The 13908-nt window shown below is 38.8% G+C and overlaps 1 protein-coding gene across 1 annotated transcript in view; it reads left to right on the top strand.

Annotated features, from left to right (window-relative positions):
* The window catches only part of LOC308695004 (voltage-dependent calcium channel subunit alpha-2/delta-1), a 126350-nt gene extending 115348 nt beyond the window's left edge, over nt 1-11002 (top strand). Inside the window, exons 36-38 of the mRNA XM_081372895.1 lie at nt 2669-2781; nt 2975-3057; nt 7330-11002. Coding sequence (XP_081229021.1) covers nt 2669-2781; nt 2975-3057; nt 7330-7446 — 313 coding nt within the window. The 3' untranslated portion in view covers nt 7447-11002. The remainder of the gene's footprint in view (nt 1-2668; nt 2782-2974; nt 3058-7329) is intronic.
* Nucleotides 11003-13908: the final 2906 nt, after the last annotated feature.

Below are 13908 nucleotides of genomic sequence, written 5' to 3'. Positions count from 1 at the left end.
CCCTCCAAGGATCGAGCAGCTCAGCTTTCCTTCTCTTTTCCTCTCCGTCCCCTCGTTCTCCAGATCCATCCGACGTCCAGCCGGCTGTAAATCCCGCCGGCCGTGCTGTTTAATGTAACACCGCTAAAGCAGAACGTGTTGGGGTGGGTGGGGGCGCTCGGCCTGACAGAAACTCTACGCCTTTTTTACGAGCCCCACGTGTGACTCTGCGTACGATAGTTTTTCTTCCATGTTAACTACTTTAGACATGTAAAGTTTAACAAGAGCCATAAAGAGAAATCCATTTGTGAGAGCTCAGGAGCTCAAGACCTGAGCTTCGGCATATGTAATTCAATCTCGCTCAGAGAGACATCAACACCAGATCAGTCTAAAGGAACGCATGTACTGATGAGAGAATTGCTGGAATTGCCAGCATAAGGATGGCTTAAACAGAACATCAAGGAGACTACAGCAAATGATACTTTTTTCCATTATTAAAGTCATATTTCTTCAGATTTTTGCATTAGTTATCTGAGGTCTGCTTGTCCTCTCTCAGCCCTACAGATCTTTTTGGACAACCAACTCTCCTCAGAGGTTATATAATGCCTCTGTTTTGAAACCTAGTGTGCTGCCGTACTGTCTACTGCCTACATAGACTCTAGGGTTGGATCAATATTGAAATTTTGGCTTTCAGTACAGTACCATTTTCTGGTTCTGTTTTATCGATCCTGAATTAACACCTTAGGCAACAAATACAGCTTCAACCGACTGGCGAACTGCAAGAAGTTCAGTAGATCTGATCATTTAATGTCAATAATTAATGATTCCCTTTTAAATAAATAAAATAAGTGTTGGGTTCATTAATTCACAAAAATGACAATTAGATTTAGAATAATACTGTATGTGTATTTCAGTTTTTCCTACAGAATACTGTTTTTACATCAAAACCCAAAATTCAAACACTGAAATTGTAAACTGAAAATATATCCATATAACGTTTTCAATGTTATTTGCCTGATGCACAATAATGTTTGTACTAAAATACAATATTCTACTTTTGTAAAACTACCATTCAAAAGTGGGATCAGTACAATAAAAAAATATATACCAAAAATAGAGTAAAAACAGTAATATTGTGAAAATATTATTACTATTTCTATTAAAATATTATTATTATTTAAAATAACTGCTTAAATATTTTACTATATATTAAAATGTAATTTATCCCTATGATTGCAAAGCTGAATTTTCAGCATTATTACTCGAGTCTTCAGTGTCACATGATCCTTCAGAAATCATTCTAATATGCTGATTTGATGCTCAGGAAATATGTCTTATTATTATCAGTGTTGAAAACAGTTGTGGTGCTTAATATTTTTTTAACCTTGTTACAATTTTCAGTATTCTTTCATGGATAGAAAATTCAAAAGAACTGTATTTATTTCTAATAGAAATCTTTTGTAACATTATACATTTATTTTTAATGCATCAAAGCAAAACACAAAAAAACTTTTCAGAGTGTGTGTGTGTGTGTGTGTGTGACTTTCTTTGATGCACAAAAAACTATTTATCAAGAATATATATTTCAACTCTTTTTGTCCATATAATGAAAGTCAATGTGATCCAAAACAGAATTGTACCTCATTGACATTCATTATGTGGACAAAAACAGTTCAAAAACCAATTCTTCAAAATGTCATATTTTGTGTCTTGCCAGAAGAAAGTCATACGCATTTGATGCAACCTGAAAGTGAGAAGATTATGACAGAATGTTCATTTTTGGGTGAACTATCCCTTTAAAATCCTGTCCAGGTATGCAGCTCACTAGGTTTTGAAACATCGCTACAGTTTCTCACAGGATGTTTTTCATGGAGACCACATAAAGCCACCTGAAACACTCCTCTGTGCTCTTATAACCTCTCATGCTCTCATGAATAAAGCATTCCTCAGAGGGCAGACAGATGTGAGCCACTGAACTTTAGGACTCCGTGCTTCTCTGTGATCATCAAGCTCTCCGTGTGTGTGTAGGCATGTGTGTTTGTGTGAGTGTGACCCCGATGGCCGCTATGATCTGAGGCTCGTTATGCACCGCTGAGCATGCTGGGTAGCAGTAAACAGCCTGTGATTACTGAGAGAGCAGGTGATGTGTAACACAGAGCTTTAATGCACACATCCCTATATATACGTTTACATGTGCACAGGCCGGTGCAAAAACCTGTGTCACTCTGTTTTAAGGGGAGGGGGGGAGCCGTAAAAGAGAACAAGAGAATGCTATAAAGAAAAGTCATGGCTGAAACTCGTTCGGTGATGACAGTACGTAACAAGCTGCCAACCGACGCAGATTTCCAATATAATACACTCATCTCCTGTTACACTTACTAAAGACTTCCACACATGTGGGGACGGTTTTGGATATGTAAGACGCGTATAATTGATTCCTGACAAAGAGCTTATGCTGACTTGTGCGTAATGTTTTGAGTGCGCATACCGCCTTTTATACCTGCTTGCTTATGTTTACTGTTCCTTCCGTTAAATGTCATACATGGGTGGTCTCGCTTAGGCAAATGTCTGCTTAGTTTAGAGATGTATAAACCATGATACCTCTCTTACAATATAAGCTGTTCCTGTGGGAACTGTGTTTGTGTCTTAATCACTTTTCTATTATCTTTTTTTCTTTTTTCTTTTTAAGAATGTACCGGGCTGAGAAGCTCCCTAACACGAATTTGGTGTTTTTAATCTCTGATGCAAAGAGTTCCTGTCTCTCCTGCGATCCCAAACCACTGAGACAAGCCGAACAGCCCTGTATCCTTACATTTATGCATTGTTTCCCAACGTCTTCCTTCACAGTATACCACTGCTCATTTATTTAGAACTTCTATTTATCTCTAAGTGAAGACTTAAAAAGAACTTTGCCGTGATTATATCAGAGCCTTAAGATTGAGATAATTACATTTGTTTTGAAGTTCCAGCTATTGTCCTTATAGATTTGTTTCAGCTACTGGTCCTGACCCATGTGTGCTGGCCCAGAACCCTCGGTACAGGAAAGGACCGGACGTCTGCTTCGACAACAACGTAGATGTATGTTTAAACCAAAAATTCATCTTCATCATTCACTACTTGTTTTTTGTTTCTCTCCTTTTTTTAAGCTAACGTTAATTTCCTTTTTGTTTGCACGTTGAATGATCATTGGCTGCTCATCATGCCTGTCACTGCTAGGAGGAGCCTTTGTGTCCAATCAGTGGCTCCTCTTCTTTGACCTATTACCCATCCATCATTTTGCTGCTGCTTCTGCTTTGTGTTTGATGGTCAGTTTCATCTCGTTTTGCTGTTTCCTCATTAAAACAGTGTGGCAAAAATGTCTATGTTCTCCACCCCAATTTAATTGTAGCATTTCTAGACTTTCGCTAATATCTGCTTATCACGGGGTTTCTCAAACTCGGTCCTGGAGGGCCACTGTCCTGCACAGTTTAGCTCCAACCCTGATCAAACACACCTAGCTGTGAGTTTCTAGTGATCCTGAAGACATTGATTAGCTTGCTCAGGTGTGTTTGATCAGGGTTGGAGCTAAACTGTGCAGGACCGTGGCCCTCCAGGACCGAGTTTGAGAAACCCTGGCTTATCAAATACGGGTTGGAATGCCCTATATTGTTTACTCAGTGCCTCAGTATGGACTTTTAGGCAGGATACCACTGCTTTCCTCCTGCTGTGAAAGTAGGAAGTGCATTTTCAGCTAGTTCCCTGAGAGATTTTCTGTGGAATAAACATAGGAAGCTCCAGATGTGTTTCCGTCCTTTTGACAGTAGCATTGATAATACGCCCCTATGTCTCTCAAACCTGGGGTATCCCAGGACTTTCATTGGCACGCCCTCCATGCACAGTATAGCATGCAAGCCTTGTTTCAGAAGACCATCAGTCAGAGTTGTGCATTATTTCTACAGCAGGACTTTTTGCATGCGTGCCATTGATTTGATTCATTCCTTCCTCAGTTCCAAAACATGTTTTGATATTCACTTTTCATTACACACAGACTGTGTGTTTTGATTGAGTTGAATGCTTTACGGTTCTAGGTTTTACTTGGTTTCAAGCTCTTCCAAACTAGGGTTATTATAGTCCACTAAAACCATAAAATAATTGTTACTTGGAATAAAATAAATGGTAACTGAAATTAATTAAGGTATCAAAATGTAAACTTCTTTTATTTCAGAAAGTTGTTAAAGCAACATTTCTCATTTTTAACTTGATGTACTAAAATAACTAAAACTGAACTACAAATGAATAATAACTATATATATATATATATATATATATATATATATATATATATATATATATATATATATATATATATATATATATATATACATATATTATATAACTATAAAAGTATCTCAGTGGCTGTGTTTCCATCCAAAGTTGCACATTGAACTAATGCGTAAAATTGGAATATTGCATAAAACATTTGTGAATAAAAGCAGCATTTCCATCCCATGTGTCCTAGATAACAAAATTGTCACTTCCTGGGAAATTGGAGCAAAATATCTGTAATAAAAATTAAAGTTGCTGCAATCTGGGAAGCTGTGGATCTTTTTATCATAAATGACTTGCGTTCAGATGCCTTGTGTTTGGGAAAGCAATCATGTGAGACACCTCTGGGAGGTCATTTTACCAAATCATTTTGATGACAGACTTTTGCTCAGGCATCTCAGATTGATTAAACCAACATTTGAGATACAGTGCAATTAAATTGGTTAGCTAGTCCGTCCAGTTATCCAATCACATCCACTGTTGAGGCAAGTTTTTTGTTTGCGCATCAAGGGATTTATTCAGTAAACGTGTTTCCATCATAATTTATGTGCATGCCGCCTTATCAGATAAAGCTTTTTATGATCAATTTTAGAATTTACACGCATATTGTCTTTTCCATCCAGCGTCTTTGTTTTTTTTATATCCCAATATCCCAAACTGCGCATAAAATAAGTGGATGGAAACATAACTTATGATACTCAAATAAGACTGGACCGAGCTGGTCATTTTTGGTTATTAACTGGTTAAAAATGTTCTTAGTGGTTGATTACCTGGGCTCTCAACTAATGATATTCTTGTAAAAGATAGTGTTGTTTTAATATTATTTATGTACTGTTACCGTATTTATCATTATTTTTATTCAGCTTTTAGTTTCATATTTTCACTTTACTATGGGTTTTGTTAACATTTTTTAGATTTTTTTTTTTCATTTATTATTAGTATTATTATTATTTTTATTATTAATAGTATTTCTATTTAGCTTTCCTTTATTTTTATTTTAGTTTTAGTTAAAAAAAAATTAAACTTAACATATTTCAGTTGGGTGCCAAGGCAACATCTCTAACATTTCTAATAAAAATTATATATATATATATATATATATATATATATATATATATATACAGTGAGGAAAATAAGTATTTGAACACCCTGCTATTTTGCAAGTTCTCCCACTTAGAAATCATGGAGGGGTCTGAAATTGTCATCGTAGGTGCATGTCCACTGTGAGAGACATAATCTAAAAAAAAAAATCCAGAAATCACAATGTATGATTTTTTTTTAACTATTTATTTGTATGATACAGCTGCAAATAAGTATTTGAACACCTGAGAAAATCAATGTTAATATTTGGTACAGTAGCCTTTGTTTGCAATTACAGAGGTCAAACGTTTCCTGTAGTTTTTCACCAGGTTTGCACACACTGCAGGAGGGATTTTGGCCCACTCCTCCACACAGATCTTCTCTAGATCAGTCAGGTTTCTGGGCTGTCGCTGAGAAACACAGAGTTTGAGCTCCCTCCAAAGATTCTCTATTGGGTTTAGGTCTGGAGACTGGCTAGGCCACGCCAGAACCTTGATATGCTTCTTACAGAGCCACTCCTTGGTTATCCTGGCTGTGTGCTTCGGGTCATTGTCATGTTGGAAGACCCAGCCTCGACCCATCTTCAATGCTCTAACTGAGGGAAGGAGGTTGTTCCCCAAAATCTCGCAATACATGGCCCCGGTCATCCTCTCCTTAATACAGTGCAGTCGCCCGGTCCCATGTGCAGAAAAACACCCCCAAAGCATGATGCTACCACCCCCATACTTCACAGTAGGGATGGTGTTCTTGGGATGGTACTCATCATTCTTCTTCCTCCAAACACGTTTAGTGGAATTATGACCAACAAGTTCTATTTTGGTCTCATCTGACCACATGACTTTCTCCCATGACTCCTCTGGATCATCCAAATGGTCATTGGCAAACTTAAGACGGGCCTTGACATGTGCTGGTTTAAGCAGGGGAACCTTCCGTGCCATGCATGATTTCAAACCATGACGTCTTAGTGTATTACCAACAGTAACCTTGGAAACGGTGGTCCCAGCTCTTTTCAGGTCATTGACCAGCTCCTCCCGTGTAGTTCTGGGCTGATTTCTCACCTTTCTTAGGATCATTGAGACCCCACGAGGTGAGATCTTGCAGGGAGCCCCAGTCCAAGGGAGATTGACAGTCATGTTTAGCTTCTTCCATTTTCTAATGATTGCTCCAACAGTGGACCTTTTTTCACCAAGCTGCTTGGCAATTTCCCTGTAGCCCTTTCCAGCCTTGTGGAGGTGTACAATTTTGTCTCTAGTGTCTTTGGACAGCTCTTTGGTCTTGGCCATGTTAGTAGTTGGATTCTTACTGATTGTATGGGGTGGACAGGTGTCTTTATGCAGCTAACGACCTCAAACAAGTGCATCTAATTTAGGATAATAAATGGAGTGGAGGTGGACATTTTAAAGGCAGACTAACAGGTCTTTGAGGGTCAGAATTCTAGCTGATCTTTGAGGGTCAGAATTCTAGCTGATAGACAGGTGTTCAAATACTTATTTGCAGCTGTATCATACAAATAAATAGTTAAAAAAATCATATATTGTGATTTCTGGATTTTTTTTTTTTAGATTATGTCTCTCACAGTGGACATGCACCTACGATGACAATTTCAGACCCCTCCATGATTTCCAAGTGGGAGAACTTGCAAAATAGCAGGGTGTTCAAATACTTATTTTCCTCACTGTATATATATATATATATATATAGTTTAAGTTTTTCATGTAGTATTCATATTAAATTTTATTTCAGTGTTATTTCAATGAACTAAAATGGTTTTTAATCATTTTAGTTTTAGTTACCAATAACAACACTGGTTAGTTGGTAGACCACCTTGAACCAGCAACAAATCAGATGCCATGTTTCAAAACTCAGTTAGAAACCCTTAACCATCTGAACTGAAATTACCCGACTATAGTGTGTTCTTATGTTTGCGTGAGGTAGAAGTCCCTAACATCTCTGTATTAACCGCAGGAGGACGCGACTGACTGTGGTGGAGGCTGCAGTTTGAGTCCGTCTCTCTGGATGATGTTGACTCTTCAGCTCCTTCTACTCTGGCTGCTTACTGGAACCAGAACATATTCGTCCTGACCAGAGCAAAACTACAGACTAGAAAAAAAAAAAAAAAAACTGACTGAACTGCTTACTATACAGACCACATGACCACAAAATAACCACACATTTCGACTGTACAATCTTAGATTGTCCGTTAGTCAACGCAAAACAATTTGACTAATGCAGATACAGAACTCTACTGTTAAACTGACACGGCTCATCAACTCACTGCCAAATTCTGTCCTCTCAGACCAACCAGAAACAACAACACAGTCAAACACAAGAGACAGTTATATGCTCTTATTTTTTTATTTTATTTTTTTTTACCTCGCAACAGAGCCACATTATGATCACAAAAATGATTCATGCAAAAATGTTTAGTGCCACAAACAGGCTTAAATAATGTGTAAACAATGTGCTCAGAGACGGCTCCCGGCACCAGCCTGGATCTGAAACAGGGTTTAACGGTACAGGAAAGACTGTTCAGCTCTGGAGCTCATTATGAATTCAGCTGAAGTGAGCTTTGCACCAGTAGTAGGTCAGTGATGTCACACTCAAGCCCTTTAGGCCCATAGAGGGCTGTTTTTCTTGTTTTATGTTCTTTGATTTCTTTGCTATGTGCAGTAGGGGAAATCTCATGGAGAAATTTTTAGGTCACATTTCACCCCCCTCCCTCCCCCCAAATATAAATCTATAAAATGAGTATATAAATACACACACATTTTAGTTTAATATATCATTTTAATATTATTTATATCATTTGAAATATTATGGTGTTTTGTATTTTGCATTACAGTAATGAGAATAAGTAGCAAGAGTTTAGTATGAAATCGAGAATCTATTTATGATAGTCACAAAAAAATCTTATGTTAATTTTTTTATTTTTTTATTATTATTATGGGATGGTATATGACCTGGAAATTTCTTTGCCGTTTTTGTGAGATTAACCCAGTGTGATTTTTTTTTTTTTTTTGCAAATTTTATTGTTCTTTTTGCTAGGTCTTTTGGCTTATAGTTATTCTAATTTTAAACTTCTCTAAGATCACCAGATAATTTTATCTTTAAAGATTGACAAAACTGTAAGCATCTGATATAATCATTGGAGAAAAAGTGCCATGTTGAATGTCATGATTCGCTACGGAAAGATTCAAGATTTGTGCGATCAAACCACACTTGAGCAGTGCATCATCTGATGCGAAATGCAGACTGCTCTAAAAGACTGAACAGTGTACCGAATCCTTTTTTTGTTGTGTCAGAAGTCACACGCTCGCGTCCAAGGGTCCAGAGCATGTTAAATGTGCTTTGTTACCCTCCCCATCCTGTCTTCTGGGCCCCTGCTATCAAACGATTGCGTGTTTTACTGTATGTCATCCAGATACTTCATCTGTCAGATTTTGTTCCAGCATGACAGACATGATATCACAAGCGTGTCAGATATTACATCCACATGTTGAACCACTATGCGAAAACACAGCACATGACAGGTTATAAAAATGTTAAACCCTAGAGAAATGTGCGTTTAAGATGGTTGAATGTATGTTTATTTTATTTATTTATTTAGCTTTATGACAGAAAGTCCATGTATGAGATTAGGTGATATCAATCAAAACTATTGCCAATGGGGAACATTTCCATGTGTTCCTTTTGAATGTTCTGGAAGAAGACGACACATCAACGGCAATGCCTAGAGCTATGAAAATGAAATACGGATCCATTCTAATCCAAAGGCCAAGTATCCAGGAATAAAATAACATACTTCTCTCTTCGTTTCAGAGGTGTTCTAACATTTGACGTCTATTTTAAAATATAAACATACAATCAGTGTTTGCATGAGTTCTTTGGCTTTTTATTTATGCAAAAAAAAAAAAAAATTATGATGGCTTTATTAGACTGTATGGAGCTTAAATGGATTTTTTTATTTCTTTGTTGTAGCCTTTATGATGAGGAGGCTGTTAAAGTGACGTAATTCTACAGTGATAATATTAAGTGCAACTGAATTTAAAGGCGAAGATTTAATGTTGTGGTGACTGCCAAATGAGAATGAAATATTATAAAACGCACGAGATAGATCTGAAATAAAGTGTGTGTTTAGTTTACTGGATGTCCACGAAATATCGCTCGCACCTGAGTCCACGTCAGACTTTTTCCTTCGGAATGAGATTAATTTTTCTTTCTGTCTTCACTGATGTAGCATTGAGTTACAGACCAAAATATGCAGTGCATTTATGAATCATTACAGACGTTTTGGACCCCTCGGAGGCTTTTCGGGGTCTGGATTTCTCATCTCGGGCTTGAGGTGGAGGCCATAGTATGTAACATTTAAATACCTCACCAAACGACGTTGCGAGATGTGATTTGATCCAAGAGAGCTAAACTAACTCCCCTCTTTACAGACTACACCGTGTTTAAAACGCCAGTGAAATATACACAAACCCTGCATCGGCCGTTTGAACGCAAATTGATCCCATGCCTTGTCCGATGAAGAACGTCCGCAAAACATGAAACAGGTTAATGACATGATTATGTTAAAACTAAAAACTCAAAATCTGGCAGTGCCTACATGGTTAGTCAAGAAGAGCGAATTACTTAAAAGTAGCATTCATATGGGAATTTTATTGGCTTGCTGCAAAAAAAAGTGTTTTCATATGTTCTCCATCATGGTAGAGTTCAAGAAGCTGAATTTTTTAACTTTTAATATTACAAAAAAAGGACGATTTGGTTCACTCTTAAAAACAAAGGTTCCAAAAGGTAGAAGAACCATTTTTGGTTCCCCAAAGAACCTTTCAGTGAACAGTTCTTTTTTTTCTTAGTGTGAAGAACCTTTAAAAAATCTAAAGAACCTTTTTCCACTAAAAAGAAGCTTAAATGAAATGGAAAAGGCTCCATGAATGGAACCATTGATGCCAATAACCTTTATTTTTAAGTCTGTATTGAGGATCCATTAAAAAAAAAAAAAAAGTAGTGAAAACCAGACACTCCAAAGTCCAAATCATGAATCCAAAAATTTTTGAAAATCTTTTTTAATAAAAAAACATTCCACTTTACATAAGAGGGGATAGACAATTGAAGTGTGTTCAGGTTTGCACGGTGCTCCCGCAATGCTCTTTGACATTTCGACCCTCGCATGAAATGTTAGACGTGTATAGACATGCCCCCCTCATGTAAAGAGGAATCGGTTGTGTGTACCTATTATAATGTTTTCTGAATGCTGCTCTCAGCTGCTGTGCTGTCACATAGGGCTACCTTGTGTCTGTGCTACTGAACGTATTTACTGGTGTTGGTGCTCAGTGTGCCGGAAAGTTTTCTCTGAGGTTGCGCTTCTTTTCCTGAGTGTGTATCGAAGTCACTCTTTTATTTGTGTGTTCAATGGTGGGGAAGGGCGTGGTATGTGGCTCCAAAGCTCCGCCCACCTCACTTGGTTGTGCTTACAACTATATATATATATATTCTTTTGTGGAAACTGACACGCCTGAAACAATTTTGTATACATTTGTACAATAATGTTGTTCAACAAAATAAAACAAAAATGTTTGTAAAGTTAACAAATGTGTAATTCTTGTGCAAATACAATATATTCACAATAAAAGTTTATCATTACTACCCTGGGTTTAGTATTGTTTTTTTTTTGTTTTTTTTTATTAAACAAATGGTCTGCATTTCACAGAGATGCGTGAAGAGAATCAAGGAAAATGGCTAGAAATGCATACATATTTGTTGTTCAATATCTGTACAATATTTTTTAAGAAATTAACATTCTAGGATGCATTAAATTGATCAAAATTGACAGTAATACTCACATTGTTACAAAAAATATTTAAAATGTTCTTTTGAAGTTTCTATTTATCAAACAATCCTTAAAAAAATCTCAGGTTACGATGTTGTTACCTTGGTTCTCTGAGAAGGGGAACTCTATGCGTTCATGCTATGGGAACGCCTCCGGCTTGAGCTGGTGTCTGAAGCATGTGTGCTACATGGCAAACCCGATTGGCAACTACAAGAGATGACGTCACAGGCGCATCGGCAGACTATAAATGGGCGCCCAAGGAACACGTCATCAACACGCAGTGTCTTGTTCCCCTTCTTAGGGAAACAAAGTTACATTTGTAACCTGATACATTCCCTTTCAAAGTGAAAGTCTACACTGCGTCATGCGTTGACGCTATGGGAAAGAAATACATACTGCGCCATTCTAAACCAATGCCTGCCCAAATGAGCTGTGTAAGTACAACCATTAAGCCAGGTTGCACCATCCACCTCATGACTGGGAGCCTAGCATCGTAACCCCTCCCAAAATTAGAACCACCTGTGGACTGTATTTGTTGTACCCGACGGGGGGGTCAACCCATTACTGTGGTCCCACCACTTGACGTCTCGCACCTGCTCTGAGGGGTAACCTAACCAAAAAAGGGTGCTAGCCGATACTCTGCCCTCAGTGGGAGTCAGGATAGGCCTTATTAGAAATTGTGTTTCCAAATTGGCAAGCATTGTGTTTCCAATGCTTGCCCCACCTGAGGATGACCATCATTGCTCCCATTTAACCCAGCGAGACAGCACTAAAAACAAAGTGCATATATCTCAAGTGGCCCTTAATAATCCAAGTTTACCCCTCACTACGGGCATTCTTATAACATCCCCTGGGGGTTACCCAACACAGTACACCACCTCCAATCATGCTGGAGGGGTGACAGAAGAGGAATAGGGCATAGGAACAGGGAATAGTTTAAACACATGGGGAAGATATTCTTCCGCTAGATGGAGCCACAGAAAGAACGTGAGGCACAAATTTCCCTTCTTAAACTTCACATCACATGTGGTTGCAGGAAGAGAGCCTAAATACTACCCCCACTCTCTCCAACAAAGACACAGCCCGACCAGGGCAGTGGGACGCAACAGATAAAGAATTGAAAAATCTAGTTGCCGCTCTATCTGAACCCATACATAAGAATTCTCGAACATTATATCCCTGAGATTTCTCCTCGGCTTTTGCCAAGATCGCATCGCGAGCAGACACACTCTCTTTCTGACTCTGCCTCCAGCTTGGACCAGCCACAGGGTCAAAGGGGGGATTTGGAGGAATACGACTTCGGCATGACCTCAAACACCGCTGTCTGAACTTTCGCCTCTCTGAACTTTCGATCCACTGACTTGAGAGCGGTCCCGAAAAGCCCAGAAGGATAAACCAGGGCATCAAGGAGGTAGATTTTCCCCTGCTCCTTGATAGCAAAAAAGTTCAGCCACAGGGTTCTCCATAGCCACTAAAGCTTGGCAATGGAAGGCAATGGAATGAGCTGCCTGCTTGATGGCACAGAGGGTGAGATCTGTGGTGCGGCGGAGGTATCAGATAGGTTCCAGTGGCATCCCCACACCTTGATCCCCACACCAAGGAACTTTAATAACTCAACTTGGTAAGCTTGCAACATCTCAATGGTGTGCACAGCTCCTCCAGCCTGGCCCACTGCTGCGTACACCTTGCCTATCAGCTGTGATTTTTCTTGACATGGCTTTGACTGCAGGACGAGAGCCTTTAGTGAGGTTGCCGTGCCAAGGGAGAGAGAGCCCGCAAGGGTCCTCTCAACCTGGAGCAACCTCGCATACTCAATTTCACTCATCCCTTTGATGCTGGCATACTTTGATAACAGGGAGGTAAACAAGCGGTCCAAAAATGGTTTATTCCACTATCTCACAATCTCATCGTGAAGATCAGGAATAAACGGAAGGCTCACAGGAGGAGGTTAATGACACGTGAGGCACCTCTCATCCAACCTACCAAACTTCCTTTTTCTCCACTGACAAGGTGTGAGTTAAAACCTATAGTAATTCCTTGTATGTGGGGCAGAGGGAGGAGGCGGGCTTGCTGACATATTCTGTCTCAACTTTCATCGCATCCAGCTCCTCAGAGCCAAATGGGGGCAAGGAAATGCTCTCTGCCCACGTGGAAGAAGCCGGGGACCAGGTTTCCGGGTCTGACATGAGAGCCTCGGAGCTGGCGAGCGAAGCTTGGAATAGGGCCAAGCCCTTCTCAAGCTACTCAGCCAATGCCATCTGCGATCCCCAGATGCCTGGCTTTCATCCCCCTAAAGAGAGCTAGGCGGGAGCGGAGCTTCTTCATTGTGAACTTATCCTATTAATATAATGTATTTAATATGATTTATTAGGCATGGAATCAATCATGTCCTTGTATCTTTTAATTAGTATCTGATTTTTTTATTTTTTTATTCTGACACATTAACTGTCATGTTCATTAACTCTTTCTCCAACAGCCTTTTTAATAATTTTCACAAAAATGTAATGGCCCCCAGAATATTTTTTTGTATGAATATCTGAACATGCAATATATCACAAGAAAGAACAGAGCCTCTGCTTTTAATTAAAAAAAACTATTTTTTTGCTCCATGCATCATGCATTCTTTTTCTATCAATGTTTCATAAAAAAGCTAAATTTGTAATGTTTTATCAAAGACTACAGCATGCATAAGCAATGCTTTTATCGATTGGTTC

Source organism: Scardinius erythrophthalmus (genome assembly GCF_964197995.2).
Source record: "Scardinius erythrophthalmus genome assembly, chromosome: 8".
Lineage (NCBI taxonomy): Eukaryota > Metazoa > Chordata > Actinopteri > Cypriniformes > Leuciscidae > Scardinius > Scardinius erythrophthalmus.
The sequence above is the reverse complement of the archived record's forward strand: the minus strand, read 5'-3'. Positions and strand labels throughout refer to the sequence as shown.